At 34.1% G+C, this 22326-nt stretch overlaps 1 protein-coding gene across 1 annotated transcript in view; it reads left to right on the forward strand.

Annotated features, from left to right (window-relative positions):
* LOC119610564 (dynein beta chain, ciliary) overlaps positions 1-22011 on the forward strand; it is a 39304-nt gene extending 17293 nt beyond the window's left edge. The window contains exons 9-22 of the mRNA XM_037965833.1: positions 47-200; positions 257-1329; positions 2062-2238; positions 2344-2553; positions 2607-2771; positions 2837-5269; positions 6540-8212; positions 8278-8497; positions 8550-10588; positions 10646-10784; positions 10845-11011; positions 11071-13833; positions 13890-14084; positions 21582-22011. Of these exons, the coding sequence (XP_037821761.1) occupies positions 47-200; positions 257-1329; positions 2062-2238; positions 2344-2553; positions 2607-2771; positions 2837-5269; positions 6540-8212; positions 8278-8497; positions 8550-10588; positions 10646-10784; positions 10845-11011; positions 11071-13833; positions 13890-14084; positions 21582-21681 (11508 nt within the window). The 3' untranslated portion in view covers positions 21682-22011. The remainder of the gene's footprint in view (positions 1-46; positions 201-256; positions 1330-2061; positions 2239-2343; positions 2554-2606; positions 2772-2836; positions 5270-6539; positions 8213-8277; positions 8498-8549; positions 10589-10645; positions 10785-10844; positions 11012-11070; positions 13834-13889; positions 14085-21581) is intronic.
* The last annotated feature ends 315 nt before the right edge of the window (positions 22012-22326 follow it).

Consider the following 22326-nt stretch of genomic DNA (forward strand, 5'->3'; position numbering starts at 1 on the left):
ATCCTTTTAGATCAATCAAAAATATCCCAAATTATTTATTTTTTAGGAGGCTCGCATAAAATTGGAAAGAATTTCCGAATGGTATAACGATATTAACAACAGAGCCAAGCCCAGTGAAAAGGCTTTAATACAGGCCGAATTAATGTTATATGAACTATTTATGGAGCCTTTGATTAGTAAAGTCACCTGGAATAATTTTGGTAAGTTTTTTTTAAGAAAAAAGTATATTAATAATTAATCGTATCCCTTAAAAAAGATCAAAATTTTATTGTGGAAGTTTTCAATAAAATCGAATATCTACACAAACGTTTGGTCAAATGTCAAGCCAATGTGACCGCCATCAAACGCAGCATTAATGCATGGGGCAAAATACCCTTATATATGCGCAAAGATCAGCAGCTGAAAGCATTATTGGAGACAGAACCCCGTATGGTAATATTAACCAAACGTGTTGAACAGGCTTGCAGAACGGCAACATTGATTGATAAACTCTTATATGAAAATGCCAAATTGTTTTTCGATATACCCAGACGTTATGAATTGCTTAAAGAGGACTTGGAAGGCGAGGAAGGTGAAGAAGAGGAAATTGAGTTACCTCCCCCAACTGCAACACTACCTGCGGCAACATCTATTATACCACATATTGACGAAGATATAGAGGAAGAAGATGTGGAGGAATTCGTAACAGCCCGTCAACGTTGGGAGCTACTACAGACGGTAACAGCTGGCGAAAGAGAACTATTCCGAGACTATGAACAATATGTAGATCAGGAAATTACCCAATGTCTATTGGATGCGGTCATCACCAGTTTAACTTATTTACGCATGGAGATAGAAAATCGCTATGAAAATAATGCTCCAGTTTTCGAAATTATCATGGATTTACAAGAGCCTCATGTGTGTTATTTTCCCAATCTGGATCCTACTTCTAAAATAGGTTTTACTTGTCATGTGGAAAAGTTACTGGAGGATATGTATCATATGATGGAACTTTTGCCTCGCTGTGCTCAAGATCCTCCTTTGCCGGGACAAGATGGTGCGGATTTTGGAGATGAGATAGCCGATAAAACGGATATACACAAACATCGCAATGATATTTTAAATAAAGTTAAATTTGCTCTTCAGGCTATACGTACACATTCGAAAGCTTTCTTAGAATTCTCCTATTTATGGATGTGGGATAGACAACAGTATTTGTTTGAGGTTAAGAAATTTGGCAAACCATTAACACTGGCTGAGCGAGAAGCTGAGCTGGAGTCTGAGGGTATGTCGGGTGTTAAGCCTTTGAAAGATGAAAACAATCCTCCGTTGAGTTTGTACAAGGAACAGGTAAGCTGAAGCATTTGGAGAAGTGATTTAGAGATTTGGGTGTCATTACACTCCAAAAAGGAGTGACATTGGCCGTCATTTTTAGAAAAGTTATCAATAAATTTATAAAGATGTTCCACTGTCTCGTATCGGTGAAAAATTATACGATGAATACTTATCAATGATCTATACCGTTCACCGTTGGCATCGCCAATGTTGTTGTTTATGACGTGGCACAAACTAAAGATGCTGGCAACGCAAATAATAAGTTTTTCACGATAAACAAACGCTTTTCAGCTGTCAAAGAATGCAGGAAAAAAGTTCTTACAGAGAAAATTTTTATTTAATTACATAATTAGATTAAAGATTACAGCCATGTATACGTATACGTAATATACTTCCAACCCTTGGTAAATTAACCACCTGAATTAGATTTAAAAAAATCCCATTGAATAAGTTAATTTCTTTCATCTTCACTCTGCAACCCTTTACCCACTTAACCCATTTATTTTGCCAAGTGTAGAAACATAAAACTGAAATTTACCAAGCAACACTAATCTATCAATCAATGTTTTCATGTTCATGCTCATTTTGCATGTTTCTTTATATTCACCATTTCTATTCGAATGTTTGTGTATTTTTCCCATGCATGTATGCTCCTACATACTTACATACTTCACCCCTTTCCATGTCCATGTCCATGTCATTGACGATGACGGTGCTACTCAATCGTTGTGTTGTTTATTTTTCCAGTTGGATAAATTTATTGCCTTAGAAGAGCAAATAAGGCAATGGGAAACATATCAAGATTTCAATGTGTGGTTACGTTTGAATAAGAAGAGTTTCAAAAATGCCGTACTCAATCTGGTGGCCAAATGGATAAGCTTATTTAAAAAAGATCTCATTGATAGAGTTAAAAATTCCCTCCAGGTATGTAGGTGTAGAGTAAATACTAGTGTGTGTGTATGTGTGTAGATGTGTTTGTCTACATTTACACAATGACTAATCTTGTTATAACACTTAAACCAAAAATAGGAATTGGCCCAGTTTGTGGAGGAGGCAAATGTTGCTTTGAAAATTGAACTTAATAAAGATGACTTTGATGGTCTAATACAAATTCTATCGGTTTTGAATACCATCAATGAAAAGCAATTTATTTATGATTATATGTTTGAGCCTTTGAGGGAGATTGTTGATTTGCTCAAGACTTATAATTATGAGTTTGGTGATGCTGAAATGGTTATGGTAACTATAACATTTTAATCAATAGGAATATTTAATTAATGTTATATTATTAGATGGCAGAACTTCCGGATAAATGGACTAAGGTTAAGAAACAAGCGGCCACGGTTAAACAGATCATTGCTCCCATACAATCTTATCAAGTGGATCTGATAGAAAAGCGCATACTATTGTGTGATAATATGGCTTCCACATATCGCAAGAAGTTTCTCAGGAAGAATGTATGTGGCTCACCTTTCCAAGGTGTCCTTTTAAAACAGTTATTCTATGTCTTTACAATTTTCAGTTCTTCCATGTTCCCTGCCCTCAAGTTTATGAGCTTATCGATGAGGCTGATGTTGAAATATCCGAACTTGAGGCTCGTCATTCTTCTCTCACCGGTTCGGCTGTACTATTTGAATTGCAAGGGCCAGATGCCACAAAAATTGAACGTTGTCGTCGTGATTTACAACTCAGTAAAATAATGTGGGATTTCTTTATAACCATAGCTTCCACCATTGAGGATTGGAAAAAGACTCCCTGGAAAAAGATAGACATCGAAGTCATGGATCAAGAATGTAAGAAGTTCGGCAAAGAACTGCGTGCTCTAGATAAGGATATGCGCAATTGGGAACCTTATCTGCATACGGAAAATTCTCTCAAAAATCTCATGACTTCCCTAAGAGCTGTAACAGAATTGCAGAATCCCGCCATACGGGATCGTCATTGGTTTGAACTAATGCGCACTACACAAGTCAAATTTAGTATGGATGACTCTACCACACTCAAAGATCTAATCGACCTGAATCTCCATGAATATGAAGAGGAAGTTAAGAATATTGTAGATAAATCCGTAAAAGAAATGGCCATGGAAAAGGTGCTCAAAGATTTACAAAATACCTGGGCCACCATGGAATTTCAAAATGAAATTCATGAACGTACTGGTCTCAAATTACTCAAATCTAGTGAAGAATTAGTAGAAACTTTGGAAGAAAATCAGTCACAATTACAAAATATGGCTTCTTCCAAGTTTGTGGGCTTTTTCCAGGCCGAGGTAACCAGTTGGCAAACGAAGTTGTCTAATGCAGAACAAATAATTACCTCTTGGTTTGAGGTTCAGCGTAAATGGGTTTATTTGGAGAGTATTTTTATTGGATCCGAAGATATACGCTCTCAATTGCCAGAGGACTCCAAGAGATTTGACACTGTTGATAAGGAATTTAAAAATCTTTTGATACAAATGAATGCCGACAAGAATGTGGTCAGAGCCACCAATAGACCGGGTAGTAGACTATACGAAACTTTGGAAAACCTGGCTAAACTTTTACTTCTCTGTGAGAAAGCTTTAAATGACTATTTGGAGACCAAACGTTTGGCTTATCCGCGTTTCTATTTTGTCTCATCTGCTGATTTGTTGGATATTCTCTCCAATGGCAATAATCCCCAGATGATAAGCAAACATTTAACGAAACTATATGATTCATTGGGCAATCTTAGGCTTTTACCCAATAGCAAATTAGCTTCTGGCATGGTGGCCAAAGAACATGAGGAATATATACCGTTTTTAGAAAACTGTGATTGCAGTGGCAAGGTGGAAGTTTGGCTTAATCGTGTCACCGATAAAATGCGTGAAACCTTAAGGGATCAATTAAGAAGGGCAGTTTTAGCCTACGAAGAAAAACCCCGACATGTATGGGTATTTGATTGGCCCGCCCAGCCGGCTTTGGTTACCACACAAATTTGCTGGACCTCGGAGACAAATGATGCATTTGCCAAGGTGCAACAACGTTATGAAAATGCTCTCAAGGATTATAACAAAAAACAGGTAACGCAGTTAAATCACTTGATAAACCTGTTGCTGGGTGATTTATCTGCCTCGGATCGTGTCAAAGTGTGTACGATTTGTACCATAGATGTTCATAGTCGTGATGTGGTATCTAAGATCATATCCTCCAAAGTGGAAATGGCTTCTGCTTTCCAATGGCAGTCGCAGTTAAGACATCGCTGGGATACCAAATTCGATGACTGTTTTGCCAATATATGTGATGCCCAGTTTCAATATGACTATGAATATCTGGGTAATACTTCACGTTTAGTTATTACCCCACTAACAGATCGCTGTTACATCACTCTCACCCAGTCCTTACATTTGAGAATGGGTGGAGCTCCAGCTGGTCCAGCAGGAACCGGCAAAACTGAAACTACAAAAGATTTAGGCAGAGCTTTGGGCATTATGGTTTATGTTTTCAATTGTTCCGAACAAATGGACTACAAGTCCGTGGGCGATATACATAAAGGCCTGGCCCAAACTGGTGCCTGGGGTTGTTTCGATGAATTCAATCGCATTTCAGTGGAAGTTTTATCTGTGGTCGCCGTCCAAGTTAAATGCATACAAGATGCCATTAAAGCTAAGAAACTTATTTTTAATTTTCTCGGTGAAATTATTACGCTACGTGCCACTGTCGGTATGTTTATAACAATGAATCCAGGCTATGCTGGACGTGCTGAATTGCCGGAAAATTTAAAAGCGTTATATCGACCTTGTGCCATGGTGGTGCCTGACTTTATGTTAATCAGTGAAATAATGTTGGTGGGTGAAGGTTTCCAGGAGGCACGTTTACTAGCTCGCAAATTCATTGCACTTTATGAGTTGTGCAAAGAATTGTTGTCCAAACAGGACCATTACGATTGGGGTTTACGTGCTGTGAAGTCAGTGTTGGTGGTGGCTGGGTCATTGAAGGTAAGTGTATATGTTTAATTGTTGTGGGATGACTCTAGTTATATTTGTATAAATCAACCTTGTAGGAATAATTGAGAAGGAAATTCTCTACCTCTTTACCTCTACCTCTTTACTCGATGTACAATAGAATGTATTTTTTTATGGAATAAAACATCGCTTTCATAATTCGAAATAAACAACATTTTACTGTTAAGAACTGGTTAGTTTGATAAAGGTATACAAAGGTCCAAACGAGTTTGGTTAGGAAATAGTCATGAGAAACAGTTAACTCTTGCATCTACGTACATATGTATGTATATATGTAAATAGGACATCGGTTTTATTATTTATGGATCACAGCTAATTTAACTTGCAAACAATAGTATTTAGTTAGAAAAGAATGTCTTAGCAACTCTTGAACAAATTCAAAAAATCTTTACCCTACTGGGATTTATCTGGAAATTCTGTTATTCATATGTGCGTATTGCATATTTTCCTTTATACACATATCTCTGTTTACTTAAATCCTTACTCTAATTCTATTATATCCCGTACCGTATTTTTTTTTTTTTTTTTTTTTTTTAATTTTTCTTTTATTTTCCAACAATATGACTTCATAAATACCACTCTTAGTTTAAAGTACACGTATGAATGTACGTACGAGTGAATACATGAAGCATGTAGTTTTTGTTCATATGTACATGTAGATTTGATGCCTGCATTTTTATCATCAAACACGTACAACGCAGAAAAGCAGGAAAAATTACTTCCTGCACTTAGATATGAGTAGAGAAGTAAGTATATATAATCCCAAACCGTCAACCACAAAAGACTGCACCAGCATTTCCAACGAAAACTTACATGTGCCAAAGCAATGCATTTGGTTTGAATTCCTCTCAATGTGAAATGGATTCCAGGAAATAAAAAGATAAGATTTCAGTCGAACAAGGACAATTTTCCTAGGTTTGCTTAATTAGGTCAATCAGAATTTGTTGTAGGCTAAATTTTAAACTGAATTCAATTAACCACATTTTGAGGGACTATATTCAATTGATAACGGGAGATAGATATTGTATAAAGTCCCTCGATATGTGCATGCAGCTGCTAACCATTGCCTGGCATTTAACTTCGTTTCCTTTACACCTTCTTAGCTTTCCATTTCGTTTTTTGCCAAAGGTCAGGATTGAAGTTGCAAGTTTGAATGCGTGATGTTTGCTTAACACGCTAAAGTCAAAAAACATTTTTTGTCTTCCTTTTTATTAACCCAATTTTCTGCTATTTTCTTTTGCAGCGTGATGACCGTCAAAGGCCTGAAGATCAAGTCTTAATGAGAGCTTTGCGTGATTTCAATACCCCCAAAATTGTAACAGATGATGTGCCGGTATTTATGGGTTTAATAGGTGACCTATTTCCCGCTTTGGATGTGCCACGCAAACGTGATTTGGAATTTGAGGCTGTAGTTAAAAGGTCTGCCATAGATTTAAAGCTGCAGCCGGATGATGGTTTTATATTGAAAATAGTTCAACTAAAAGAACTGTTTGCCGTGCGTCATTCTGTCTTTATAATAGGTTTTGCTGGCACAGGCAAATCAGAGGTCTGGAAGACGCTCAACAAAACCTATGCCAATTTAAAGCGCAAACCTCACTACAATGATTTAAATCCCAAAGCTGTTACCAATGATGAACTGTTTGGTATTGTTAATCCCGCCACCCGGGAATGGAAAGATGGTTTGTTTTCCATTATAATGCGTGATCAGGCGAATTTGGGTGGCTCGGGTCCCAAATGGATAGTATTGGATGGTGATATAGATCCCATGTGGATAGAGAGCTTAAACACGGTAATGGATGATAATAAGGTGTTGACATTGGCTAGCAATGAACGCATAGCTTTAACCAAAGAAATGCGTTTGCTATTCGAAATAGCCAATTTGAAAACAGCCACCCCAGCCACTGTTTCTAGGGCAGGTATTTTGTATATAAATCCCCAAGATTTAGGCTGGACTCCTTTCATACTATCCTGGCTAAATACACGCACCAATCAAGCCGAAATAGCCACTCTACATGTTTTGTTCGATAAGTATGTGCCTCCCATGTTGGAGGTGTTTAAAGCACGTTTAAAGAAAATCACCCCCATAGCTGATATAGCCATGTTGCAAATGACCTGTTTCCTGCTTAACAGCCTGTTAACGCCACAAAATGTACCCGCTGATTGTCCCAAAGAATGGTATGAAATCTATTTTGTTTTCTCCATAGTTTGGGGTTTTGGTTCCACTTTGTTTCAAGATCAAATCATTGACTGGCGCAATGAGTTTAGCAAATGGTTTGTTAATGAATTCAAAACGGTAAAATTTCCTGGCACCGGTAATATATTCTCCTTTTATGTGGATCATGAAACCAAAAAATTTAGACCCTGGACCGATTTGGTGCCTAGTTTTGAGCTAGATCCTGATATACCTTTGCAATCCAATTTAGTGCATACCTCTGAAACTACACGTCTTAGTTATTTTATGGATGTTTTAATAGGGGACAATTACCCCACCATGTTAATCGGTCCACCAGGTTCGGGTAAAACTATTATAATGAATTTGAAACTGAACTCTTTGCCCACCGAGAAATATGCTGTAACCAATGTCCCATTTAATTTCTACACTACCTCGGAAATGTTGCAAAATATATTGGAGAAACCTTTGGAAAAAAAGGCGGGACGCAATTATGGTCCTCAGGGTAATAAAAAAATGTTGTATTTTGTGGATGATATGAATATGCCCGAAGTGGATAAATATGGCACGGTACAGCCTCATACGCTCATTAGGCAATTTATGGACTATCGCCATTGGTATGATCGTGTTAAGATGACCTTAAGGGATATACACAATTGTCAGTTTGTATCTTGCATGAATCCCTCGGCAGGTTCCTTTACCATAGATCCCAGATTGCAGAGACATTTCTGTTCTTTTGCTGTCAAGTAGGTTTTATTTTGAGTTCAAAACTTTATAGTTAATTTCCTAAATTTAATTTCCATTTCTTTAGTGTTCCAAGTGCTGATGCTTTATTTCATATTCTCAACTCTATTTTATCCCAACATTTAAAAAATCCCACCCACAAGTTCGACAAGTCGGTCATAAATCTTTGTGAGCCTTTGGTACAAACTGCTATTAACCTGCATCAAAAGGTCGCCGCCTCATTTTTGCCCACTGCTGTGAAGTTCCACTACAATTTCAATTTACGTGATATAGCCAATATTTTTACGGTAAGTCTTCTTCTAAGGTAGTTGGACCCCATCATCTTACTTATTTTTTCAGGGCATGCTGTATGCTAATTTCAAAACTTGTCCCAATCCTAATATGCTTTTACGCTTATGGGTCCATGAGTGCAATCGTGTCTATGGCGATAAGTTGGTGGATCAAACTGACATCAATAGTTTTGGCAAAATCATAGCCGAGGCAGTGCGCAAAGGCATAGAGGGCTATAGCGAAGAAGTAGTATTTGGCAAACCCCATATCTATTGCCATTTTGCCTTGGGTCTAGCGGAAAACAAATATATGCCCATTAGCGATTGGGAACGTTTACACAAATTACTGGAGGAGGCCCAAGAACGTTATAATGATTTTGTGGGAGCCATGAATTTGGTGCTCTTCGATGATGCCATGTGTCATGTTTGTCGCATAAGTCGAATTGTAGAATCTTCCCGAGGTTATGCCCTTCTTATTGGTGTGGGTGGCTCGGGCAAACAATCTTTAACTAGATTGGCTGCCTTCATCTCCTCTTTGGATGTGTTCCAAATCCAATTGACCAAAGATTACAGTATTAATGATTTAAAAGCCAACATTGCCACTCTCTACGTTAAGTGTGGTGTTAAAAGTTCACCATGTTGTTTTCTCATGACCGATGCCGAGGTAGCTAAGGAACAATTTTTGGTTTTAGTTAATGATATGTTAGCTTCGGGCGATATACATGAACTTTTTCCCGATGATGAAATTGAGAATCTGGTTAATGCTGTGCGCAATGAGGTTAAACAGCTGGGTATAATGGATAATAGAGAGAATTGTTGGAAGTATTTCATAGAAAAAGTTCGTGGTCTTTTGAAAGTTGTACTCTGTTTTTCTCCGGTGGGTAATACTCTTAGGGTAAGAGCTCGTAATTTTCCTTCTTTAGTCAATTGCACCACCATAGATTGGTTCCATGAGTGGCCTCAGGAAGCTTTGGAGTCAGTATCTTACCGTTTCTTATCTGAAATAGAAGTTTTGCCCAAGTCTTTGGGTCATCCGGTATCGCGCTTCATGGCTTATGTTCACAAAACTGTCAATGATATTTCCAAGGTGTATTTGCTTAATGATAAGCGTTATAATTACACAACTCCCAAATCTTTCTTGGAGCTAGTGAGTTTATACACCAAATTACTCACCGAAAAAGTTAAAGCCAATTTAGATAGACGCCAGAGATTGGAAAATGGTCTTATTAAATTGGCCAGCTGTTCCACAGAAGTGGATGGTTTGCAGGAAGTCTTAAAGGTCCAAGAAGTAGAGCTAAAGATCAAAAATGACGAAGCCGACAATCTCATAAAAGTAGTGAGTTTTGAAAATGAGAAAGTCTCCAAAGAAAGAGCTTTTGCTTCCAAAGAAGAGAAAAATGTGCGTCAAATTGAGGAAGATGTTACCGCCAAGGCCAAATTGTGTGAAGAAGATTTTCGCAAAGCCCAACCAGCTCTTTTAGCTGCCCAAGAAGCTTTGAATACCTTAAACAAAAACAATTTGACTGAGCTGAAATCCTTTGGTTCTCCCCCCGACGCCGTGGTTAATGTCTGTTCAGCAGTATTAGTTTTATTTGCCCCCAAAGGTAAAATACCCAAAGATCGCAGCTGGAAGGCTTGTCGTGTTGTTATGGGTAATGTGGACAAATTTTTAGATAGTTTGGTTAACTATGATAAAAAACATATACACCCGGATGTTATCAAAGCTTTACAACCCTATCTGGCTGATCCAGAATTTAATCCTGATACCATTTTAGCTAAATCTGCTGCTGCAGCAGGTTTATGCTCTTGGGTTATAAATATCAATAAATTTTATGAAGTTTATTTGGTGGTAGAGCCCAAAGAAAGGGCCTTAGTGGAGGCGGAGCAGGAGTTGAAAGATGCCAGGGATAAGCTAACAGCTTTAAATAATCGTCTTAATGAATTGGAGGAACAGTTGAATGTTTTGCAAACGGCATACGATGAAGCTTTGGCGAAAAAGCAAAAATGCCAAGATGAGGCTGATAAGACCGCCTTTACTATTGATTTAGCCAATCGTTTGATAGGTGGCTTAGCCTCGGAAAAAATTAGATGGACAGAGTCGGTGAAAAGGTAAATTTTGTCATATCAAAAAGTAAAAAATTATATAGAAGGCTATTTGCTTTTTAGTCTACAGCATAGTCAGGTTACCATGCCGGGAGATATACTTCTTATAGCCTGTTTTATATCCTATGTAGGCTGTTTTACTCGGGCCTATCGTGTAGAGCTGCAAACGAAAATGTGGATTCCTGCCTTTAAAGCTTGCGATGTTAGTTTTACTTTAAAATTGAAATTTGAAAAATTTTTATTAATATTCTTTTTAATTTAGCCCAAAATCCCTTCCAGTGAGGGGGGTGATCCCTTTGAAATGATTTGTGATGATGCCCAAATTGCCGAATGGAATAATCAAGGTTTGCCTAGTGATCGTATGTCAGCCGAAAATGCTGCTATATTAGTACACTCGGAACGCTATCCTTTAATGATAGATCCCCAATTGTAAGATTTAATTAAACCTAAATATTTGCAAAAAATATCTAACATACACTTACTTGTAGGCAAGGCATTAAATGGGTTAAACAGAAATACAGTTCCAACATAGTGGTATTGCGTCTAACGCAGAAAGGATACATGGAACAAATCGAAAAGGCGGTTAGCAATGGCAATGTTTTACTGCTGGAAAATATAGGTGAAAACATTGATGCTGTGCTAAATCCCCTGCTAGGACGTCAACTTATCAAAAAAGGCACCTGCTTGAAGATGGGTGACAAAGAAGTAGATTTTAATCCCAAATTTCGTTTAATACTACACACCAAACTGGCCAATCCCCATTATAAACCAGAAATGCAAGCCCAAACTACTCTCATTAATTTCACTGTTACCCGAGATGGTTTAGAGGATCAATTACTAGCTGAAGTGGTGAAAGCTGAAAGACCCGATTTAGAGATCTTGCGTACTAAACTGACACAACAACAAAATCATTTTAAAATTACTTTAAAATTCCTGGAAGATGATCTTTTGCAGCGACTTTCTTCAGCCGGCGAGAATGTGTTGGAAGATGTCTCACTGGTCATGAATTTGGAAAAAACTAAGAAGACTGCCGATGAAATAGAGGTAAAGGTGGCTGAAGCCAAGATTACAGCTGTGCAAATTGATACTGCCCGTGAAGCCTATCGTCCTGCCTCGGAAAGGGCTTCCATTATCTACTTTATACTTAATGATCTGTTCAAAATTAATCCCATTTATCAATTCTCCTTGAAAGCTTTTACTGTAGTATTTAGCAATGCTATAATAAAAGCCGTACCCTCTGAAAAGCTTAAGGAGCGTGTGGAAAACCTTATAGATTCCATAACATTCTGCAGTTTTATGTACACTTCCCGGGGTTTGTTTGAAGCAGACAAATTAATATTCTTAACTCAACTGACTTTACAAATTCTTATTAATGCTGGCGAGGTAGAGCCTTTGGAACTAGACTTTTTGCTGCGTTTCCCCTATATGGGTAATGTTAGCTCCAGTCTTCCCTTCATCACCAATATTGGTTGGGGTGGTATTAAGGCTTTAAGTAATTTCTCCGCATTCAGAGGTTTGGATAAAGATATTGAAGGTTCACATAAACGTTGGAAGAAATTTATAGATTCTGAGTGCCCGGAAAAAGAAAAATTCCCTGGTGAATGGAAAGGCAAAACAGCTATACAGAGATTGTGTATAATGCGCTGCATCAGACCTGATCGCATGTCCTACTCCATGAGGGTGTTCATAGAAGAAAAACTGGGTACCAAATATATAGAAGCGCGTTCGATAGAATTTTCGAAAACCTTTGAAGAATCTAGTGCTGAGACTCATATGTTCTTTGTATTATCTCCTGGTGTGGATCCTTTGAAAGATGTGGAAAAATTAGGTAAAACTTTGGGTTTTCATGGAGATCATGAAAATTTCCATAGTGTATCCTTGGGTCAGGGTCAGGAAGTGGTGGCTGAAAAAGCTATAGAAACCGCTTCTCAGCAGGGTCATTGGGTGATTTTGCAGAATATACACTTGGTAGCTCGATGGCTTTCTACTTTGGAAAAGAAAATGGAAGCTTCTCTGATCGATGTTAATCCCAATTATCGTTTATTCCTAAGTGCTGAACCGGCAGGAGATCCCGCCTATCATATACTACCCCAGGGTATTTTGGAATCAGCCATTAAGATCACCAATGAACCGCCTACTGGTATGCAGGCTAATATCCACAAAGCCTTGGACAATTTTAGTGATGAAACTTTGGAAATGTGTTCCAAAGAAACGGAATTCAAAGCCATCTTATTTTCCCTTTGCTATTTCCATGCTGTGGTAGCAGAACGCCGTAAATTTGGCGCTCAGGGTTGGAATCGTGTTTATCCCTTTAATGTGGGCGACCTTACAATATCGGTTTATGTTTTGTATAATTATTTAGAGGCCAATAGCCGAGTTCCTTGGGAGGATTTACGTTACCTATTTGGGGAAATTATGTATGGTGGCCATATCACCGATGATCGTGATAGACGTTTGTGTCGCACTTATTTGGAAGAATTTATGCAGCCTGAGTTGATAGATGGTGAATTGGAATTTTGTCCTGGTTTTCCAGCTCCGGGTATTTTAAAATATGCCGGTTATCATGAGTATATAGATGAAAATCTACCTCCTGAAAGTCCAAATTTATATGGTTTGCATTTAAATGCTGAAATTGGTTTCTTGACCACGGTATCGGAACGTATGTTTAGGGTGGTATTCGAATTGCAACCACGTTTAGCCAGCACCTCGGATACGGGAGGAGAAGCTCAGTCCCAGGAAGATGTGGTGAAAAGTATGTTAGAAGATCTTATCGATAAAATACCCTCACCCTTTAACATAGCCGAACTGATGTCTCGAGTGGAGGATCGTAATCCCTATATCTTGGTAGCTTTCCAGGAGTGCGAACGCATGAATATTTTAATGGCTGAACTTAAAAGATCTTTGCACGAATTGGAATTGGGTTTGAAGGGCGAACTTACAATATCCTCTATAATGGAACAGTTAATGCAGTCCTTATTTATGGATCAAGTACCAGAATCTTGGACTAAATTGGCATATCCCAGTACCTTAGGTTTGCAGTCTTGGTTTGCCGATTTACAATTACGTTTACGTGAATTGGAGGGTTGGGTGGCAGATTTTCGTTTACCTTCATCAGCTTGGTTAGGAGGTTTCTTTAATCCTCAAAGTTTTCTTACGGCCATTATGCAACAGACGGCACGAAAAAATGAATGGCCATTGGATCGTATGTGCTTGAATACAGATGTGACCAAGAAATTTAAGGAGGAGATAACGTGAGTTAAAGGAAAACTATAACTTAAATCGATTTTAATTATTTGTTTCCTTTTAGCTCCGCTCCCCGTGAGGGTGCTTATATAAATGGTTTGTATATGGAAGGTGCCCGCTGGGATATGACCATGAATACCATAGCAGATGCTTATCTAAAAGAATTGTTCCCAGCCATGCCGGTCATCTTCGTTAAAGCAGTTCAAAGGGACAAACAGGATGTCAAGAATGTCTATGAGTGTCCCGTATACAAAATTAGGTAAGTTTATAACTTCATGTCTTAAATTTAAGGATTTTTTAGCTTTCTGTGTTGGAAATCAACTATTTAAATCTAAGTCTAGTTAAACAAATTTTAAAATCCTCCTCACGAAAACTTAATTTAGCAAAAAAGCCAAAAAAAATAAAATTGCCAAATAAATGGACACTAATGGAAATTGCACAGCATCTTATAAATAATTGTTTGCGGATACAAACAATAAATTGCAATAAACACAGACACAAAATACAAAAAGTAGAACTTTAAATATTCATGGCGAATGATGAACAGAAATTCTATTCTTTTTCTATTGACACATCACAGTTGTTAGTTTCTGCCACCATTTGCCACCTTGCCACTGTCATCATCGACGAAAACTTTATATGTGAAACTGTGAGTACAGTGGGAATAAAATGGGGGAAAAAATTTATGAAAAAATTGACTATAAAATGAAAACCTATATTAGGAAAATTTAGGATAAAAAGAAAACAATAAAAAAAGATAATTTATTAAAAATTTACGATAGAATTTTTTTTCGAAAATTTGCAAAAAAAAATTTACTTTCCCAGCTAAAAAAAAATATGAATGGATCATATATGGATTCATTTATGAAGCATATATTTTCATATATGTTCATATCCGAAAATTGGCGGAATTGGGCATAATCTCCATATATTTTCATATGTTTTCATATATATTCATATATTTCCATACATATCCATATAAGAAAATTTTTTCATATATTATTCCATATATGTGTCCATATTTGACATGATCATATATCGGCATTTTTCGGATATGAACATATATGAATATATATGGTTCACATATGATTCATATATGATCGATATATAATAATATAAGATCGTTTTTCGCTGGGATTAAAAGATAAATTATCGATGAATTATCGAAAATTTACTATAAAAAGAATATTTTTCGAAAATTTGCTATAAAAGAAAATTTATCGAAAATTTACTATAAAAAGAAAATTTATCGAAAATTTACTATAAAAAGAAAATTTATCGAAAATTTACTATAAAAAGAAAATTTATGGAAAATTTACTATAAAAGAAATTTATCGAAAATTACTATAAAGAAATTATCGAAAATTTACTATAAAAAGAAAATTTATCGAAAATTTACTATAAAAAGAAAATTTATCGAAAATTTACTATAAAAAGAAAATTTATCGAAAATTTACTATAAAAAAAAATTATCGAAAATTTACTATAAAAAGAAAATTTATCGAAAATTTACTATAAAAAGAAAATTTATCGAAAATTTACTATAAAAAGAAAATTTATCGGAAATTTACTATAAAAAGAAAATTTATTGAAAATTATTATGAAAAGAAAATTTATCGAAAATTTACTATAAAAAGAAAATTTATCGAAAATTTACTATAAAAAGAAAATTTATCGAAAATTTACTATAAAAAGAAAATTTATCGCATATTTTCTATAAAAAAAAAATAATCGGAAATTTTCATAAAAAAATGGAAACTTTATCGAAAATTTTCTATAAAAAAGGGAAATTTATCGAAAATTTTCCATAAAAAAGGGAAATTTATAGAAAATTTTCCATAAAATGGGAAATTTATAGAAAATTTTCCATAAAATGGAAAATTTATCGAAAATTTTCTATAAAAAGGAAAATTTATCGAAAATTTTCCACTAAAAAGGAAAATTTATCGAAAATCTTCCACTAAAAAGGAAAATTTATCGAAAATTTTCCACAAAAAAGGAAAATTTATCGAACATTTTCTATTAGAAAGGAAAATATATCGAATATTTTCTATTAAAAAGGCAAATTTATCGAACATTTTCTATAAAAAGGAAATTTATCGAACATTTTCTATAAAAAGAAAATTTTCTTTAAAAAAAATTTTCCGAAAATTTTCTGTTAAAAGAAAATTTCTTGAAAATTTTCTATAAAAAGAAAATTTCTCGAAAATTTTCTATAAAAAGAACATTTCTCGAAAATTTTCTATAAACAGATAATTTCTCGAAAATTTTCTATAAACAGATAATTTCCCAAAAATAAAGGAAAATTTATCATTTATTCTATAAAAAGGATATTTCTCGAAAATTTTCTATAAAAGGATAATTTCTCGAAAATTTTCTATAAAATGAAAATTTTTCAAAAATTTTCTCTAAAACGAAAATTTCTCAAAAATTTACTATAAAAAGAAAATTTCTCGAAAATTTTTGATAAATTTTCTATTAATAGAAATATTGTAAAATGTTTTCTTTCTATAGAAAATTTTTTATAGAAAGTATTTGTCGCAAAAAAAGTGTTCCTCCCCACTGTGCAGTTTGTAGGTATATTATTATAACATCAATTATTTGTACAAATTTGCATTGGAAACCTTTTAAAATTGTTGTATGTGTGGATGTTATTCTTTTTTTAGAACTCCAAACAATTCGCAACAGTTTTTTTTAAACAGCCAACCAAGCCAGTTCACAGTTTTTCCACAATGTGTTTAGAGTTTGTCAACAGTCTTTTCAATCTATCCATCTAGTTAACGACTAACTGTTCAGCAGTTCTGGGTTTTTTTACTTTTTTTAATTTCGGGATAGATGAGTGGACAAACGAGTGACTGGATAAGTTTTAAGTTCTGTTTTCTGCCCGTGTACCATACAACTATGCAAACTAAAGAGACACTTTTCAAGGCTGTCACACAACCTGGGTCTCGGTGTAGTCACAGAAGTGAGTGAGTGACTGCCTAAGTGAGTATGTATAAGTTTGATTCTTGTTTCTACGGTTGAATGGAATGAATTGCTGGCAATGTTGTTGTTGTTACTGATGATGATGGTGATGGCAGTGGTGGTGTACTGTGCTGCTATGTGTGTTTTTGTTGGCTGTGGGTTTGATGGATTGATTGATTGACTGTCGTGACTAAATGAATGGCAGACTTTGTGCCAAAGCAGGCTGTTTTTTATATCGATGGCTGCCAGCCAGAACAAAATAGCTGGTAGTAAAGTTTATCGGTCTACCAATTGTATGGCAATGTATTTTGGTGTAAAAATCTACTCTATTCGAAGCTTACAAATTTTATTATTCGCCCTACCAACGACTATTGTCTGTCTCTTTTTAACGTTTTTTCTATCTTTTAGGTGCCATGTAAATGTTGTAAGTTGTTTTTGTTATTTTACCACAATCGAATTTGTTATCGTTACTGGGTGTTGCTTTTTACATTTTGTCATCTTTGAAACATTTACTGTGACAATAATGGTTGCCATTTGATGATACATTTTAGTTCTCTTTTACCCATGTATTTGTGTTTGTGTTTCTTATACAACTATTTTCCTGGCAAATTTCAATTAAAGAAAAACATTTACTATGATCGATTTGTTATGGTTTCGCATTGATTGTTATTTTACGTTTTAAGATAAAGATTCCTTGAAAACTTTTCCGAAACTTGAGTGAAGAATGGAGAAGTTGTGTGAGTTTGTTTTTAGAATACGAGTGGTTTTACTTGTTTTAAAGAAACGAAAATAAATGGATATATTTTAAAGATTTAAAGAATATAGTTTTATTTAAACATTACTGGGTGTAATTAAGTTACTTAAGCAACTTGTTACAACATTTAAGTATTATCCATATTCCTATCGATCCAAAAAATATCTAATGCGATTTTTTTTTTTGTATCTACCAAATTGTTTTCTAACAAAATACTTTTAACGCTTCCGTTAAATTTCTCACTCTTCTTAACACATATGTAGATTAAACTAAACACAAAGCTTTGTTCACATATACATACATAAATTCAAAATAAAATGCCATTTTTTAGGAGTTTCACTTATTTATTCCTTTACGCAGCAGGAAGTTAAAATATATCCATGAAATATGTTCGTTCGTATGTGCAAATTTAACACACAATTTAATTTTATGGCAGACGGGGAAAAATGTAATTACAAGTTTTTTAAGTGTTTGAGAAATTTAAATATTTGAAATAAATAAAGCAAATCGATTTGTTAAAGGGGCGTTAAATCAATAGAAATTAAATGAAATTTAATTGAATGTTAAATAGAAGTTTGAACACAAATGCAATTTGCTTAAATATTTAAGTGGTATTATAAAACTTTAAAGGGTATATCAATGAAATATTATCAATTAAGAAAAATTTATTAAAGACCATATTCATTACAAAATTTTTATTTTATAAACAGTTTATAAATCAAATTTCACATTGAAATTTTATTTTATAAACCATTTAAATTAAATGTTATCATCATGTTAAATGATGATGACATTGTAAGCAAATACTTACCATGCTCGCTAACAAGTAGGGAGTTATTTAAGTACTTACTACGATCGACAGCAAATAAGGAGTTAAATAAATAGTTTGTTTTAAAAGTATTTTGTTCGTTTTTATAAAACACAACATTTTAAAACAAAATGTTAGAGCTTAAAAGTAAGTACTTACGTATATAGATATATGTAAATCATTACTAAACTCCTTCTAAGTAATGCAGGCGATATGTAGTAGTCGTTGAAAAGTAAGTTCTTGATTAGCTGGGAATACCTTAAACAGAATTTGCTGGCAATATTTTTCCCAAAAATACTTGATGTATATTATATACATGATTTCTTTGTCACTTAATTTAATCTAATTTTAGAATAATTTAAAAATTATCTTTATAACACTTAACAAACTCTAACTTTTTTAAGCAGTCTCTCACTAACAGTCTATTTTCACACCCCATTATGACAAAAAAAAAATTGTAAATTGTAAAAAAAAAAAAATTAAGTGTATTTTTAAATTATCTCATAAAAATAGTTTCTTATTATAATTTAACAACAAAACCAACAACAAAAAAACGGTTCCCTTTTCAAATAAATGTCACATTTAAAACACTCCTTATGAGACGAAGATGATTCTAGGTTTTCATAAATGTTTAAAAAAGATCCAAAAAAATATTCGTATTTTATTTTTTTTGTTTTCACTTTGCATTGTCCCTTTTAAAACAATTTACAAAACCACCCAAGAATGTGAACGAAAAAAAAAAACTTAAATGAATTTAAGTTATTTAAATAGGAGGGACCAGACTTATAAATAACTGTTAGCAACTGAATTATAAAATCAGAATAATAAAAAGTGTTTTCTAATGAAATGATAGTGATTTTGTATGTAAAATATCGAAATATTGGTTTAAGATCAATAAAAGTATATACATTTAGACATGTCCATCCGTCTATCTGTTTGTAAAAAACACGATATAGTGCAAATGAAATGAGCTAAAGAGCTGAAATTTTTTTAAAATATTGTGTAGTCGTTTTGTTATTAAAAAATAGGTAATATCGGTTCACGATTTCACCTATCCCCCATATACGGACCTTTTCAGAAAATTGCTATAACGCTCGTAACTGGCTTAAAAAAGCATGTATAGCGAAGAAATTCGACATAAATAAGTTTTATAGGAAAACATTTTATGAGGATCGGCCCAAAAATTTCCCTACCTTTTATATAAGGTTCTATTCAGCAAAAGGATTTTAACGGCCATTACTGGCTTACAAATGTGAATGTAGCGAAGAAATTGGACAAAGACAAGTCTTATTGGAATTGAAATCTACCAAATTTTCTAAAGATCGGTCTATAATTGACCCTATATACACCCCCCTCCCTATATAAGGACCGCTTCAGAATATAACTGACTTATAAATACTAATGCAGCTATGAAATTCCACACAATTAAGTTTTATACACACCAAAATCTCTCTAACAATTTTTATGAGGATCGGTCCATACAGTACCCCCAGGTAAGGTTCTTTTCAGAAAATGACAATAACGCCCACAACTGGCTTAAAAAACACGTATATCGGTGAAATTTGACTCAAACTGTTTTTATAGGATTTAAAATTTCTCTGTCAAATTTTCTGAGAATCGGTCCATAATTGACCCAACCACTTGTGCAAGTGCTGCAGGGGTTTAAATGCACAATAAAGCAAATCTGTTAATGCCTCTTCATATCCAAATGACCAATTATGTGTGGTAACAAGCCACATCCTGCACGAGGTATCTCTGCTCAATATGCTAAACATGGCGGATCTAGAGTGGACGCTCGATAAAAACCCATAATTCTCGGTTGTCATCAGTACCGTAACCATGGAATGAATGGTACTACGTCAGTGTGTTTTTTAACGGTGGCCTCCGGACCATAGTCCGGTTGTATTAGTTGCCTAACTCTAGTCTGCTATATGATGTTATTTATCCTTCTCCATTATTAAAAATCTATGTTACGGATACTTTGAAAAATATTAAAAACCAAAAAAATACAATAGGAACTAAAAACCATCGAACATGGCTCCTCGGAATCAGCTGCTCCGATGGACATGGGCGAAGCTTCGGCGTCAAATTTTATGTAGATCGTTCTATAAAAAGAGTAGCGATTCATATAGTATAAGGCCAACTACCGAAATTCCCTTAAATTTTTTTAAGTAATTATTGTCTACTATATCTACTTTTATCTGAATTGCAGCTGGTCACCCTATAATACCACAAAAAATAGCTCAAGTGTTTCTTTTTTATCATCTTTTTGCCTTTTTTTTCATTTAACATGACGCCAATTTGTTTCTTAATAACTACATACACACAAATGCCCTTAAACACTATTCGAAATATAAAAAAAAATCTAAAAGAATATAAAGAATAACATACTCACTCGTAGTACTTTGGAATATGTCCACATTTATATCTGTCTCCGTGTCTGCATTTAGTTACACACATCATATTGTGAAAAAATAATCATTTTGTTATCATCCAATTTCTCCTTTTCTGATGGGTAGATAGTAGGAGTATCCATCTATTTAGTATTGTCTGGCATTATTAATTGGGACAACTAGAGGTAGAGTGGTGAATGTGTGTGTGTTTCTAAAAGAAAACAGAAAGGAAAAGTTGAGAAAATATTGGGGAAAAGGAGAAAGGTATAATTCTTGTTTAGTAAAACCCTACAAAGATTTTAAGAAACTTTAAATCAGTCCAAAAAATAACTCTTCAGGGTTTCTTTAGAAAATAGGTAAAATTTTTACTTATCTGATTCCTAATAAATGTTCTTATCTGATTCCTAATTGCTTAAGTAGCTCAACTTTTAACCAATATCTAAAAAATAGAATTGTCTTAAGAATCATCAATTCGCCAAGACCTTCCACAACCAAGTAGACCTATTTTTTTTAAATGTAGCTCAAAACATTTCAACAATGTATTGATATGTTTGTGTGAAAATTTTTGAATGATTGGCCAATTGGCTACAACACTTTATAGAATTCCTTTTTATATTTTTTTCTACAACTTTTGTCTAAAAACACATTTTTATAGTTTTTAATCTACTAGCAACCATCAGTTCTATTTACTTTAGACATTTTTTTTTAGCAACTCTTAATACTCAATTCAAACAAACATGCCATTTAAATGTTTTCTACTCTTTTTTACTTCTCCTACCACCATTATAATTTTCTAATACTTTTTTTTTTTTTGTTTTTGGTACTTTTTTTTTGCAGACAACGTGGTCCCACTTTTGTTTGGACATTTAATTTGAAAACCAAGGAAAAGGCTGGCAAATGGACACTGGCTGGCGTTTGTCTACTGTTACAAATTTAAAATGTTTATTTAGCATTCTTTAGTTAAAACACCAAAGAAAAAATAAGTTTCAATGTTTTAGTGTCCGTCTGTCGGTGCTAAACTATTACTATTGCTACACATTGTTAAGAAACGTTGTTGATAAAATCTCTTTGATGATTTTGACAAAATGATAACAAAAAAAAAACTTACAAATCGCCAGAAATCTTAAATGTATAAAGCACAAAAACTGTACAAAAGAGATTGAAAAGCAGCTAAGTGTGTCCTTATTATATTTTTTGTAATTTTTTTTAAATTTTTGTTTTTTTTTTTTCTGCTCATCTTTAAATACAATTTCAATGTTATTTTTCGCCATCTGTTTTTTTTGTTTTATTGTTTGATGAGCAAAAGATATAAATTGACATCATTATGTTTCAATTATATAGTTAAAATACTTGAGTGTCAATTAAAATGGCAACATTGAATTGCGAGGGAGGGAGAGTAGGATGGAAATTTGTTATTTTTCTTTTTGTTTTAGATGAAAAGAAACAATTTCTAATAGAATTTATTGACAGGAGTATGAGTTATGACTGTAGCATATTTATTTGCTAATTTAAATAAGAGCGTTAAGGGAAAAAAATCATAAAAGAATCCATAATTTTTGTAAACACACCATGAAAAAATTTG

Source organism: Lucilia sericata, unplaced genomic scaffold (genome assembly GCF_015586225.1).
Source record: "Lucilia sericata isolate MDLA Ls3-8-SP2 unplaced genomic scaffold, ASM1558622v1 Contig001230F_arrow, whole genome shotgun sequence".
In the NCBI taxonomy this organism is placed as follows: Eukaryota; Metazoa; Arthropoda; class Insecta; order Diptera; family Calliphoridae; genus Lucilia; species Lucilia sericata.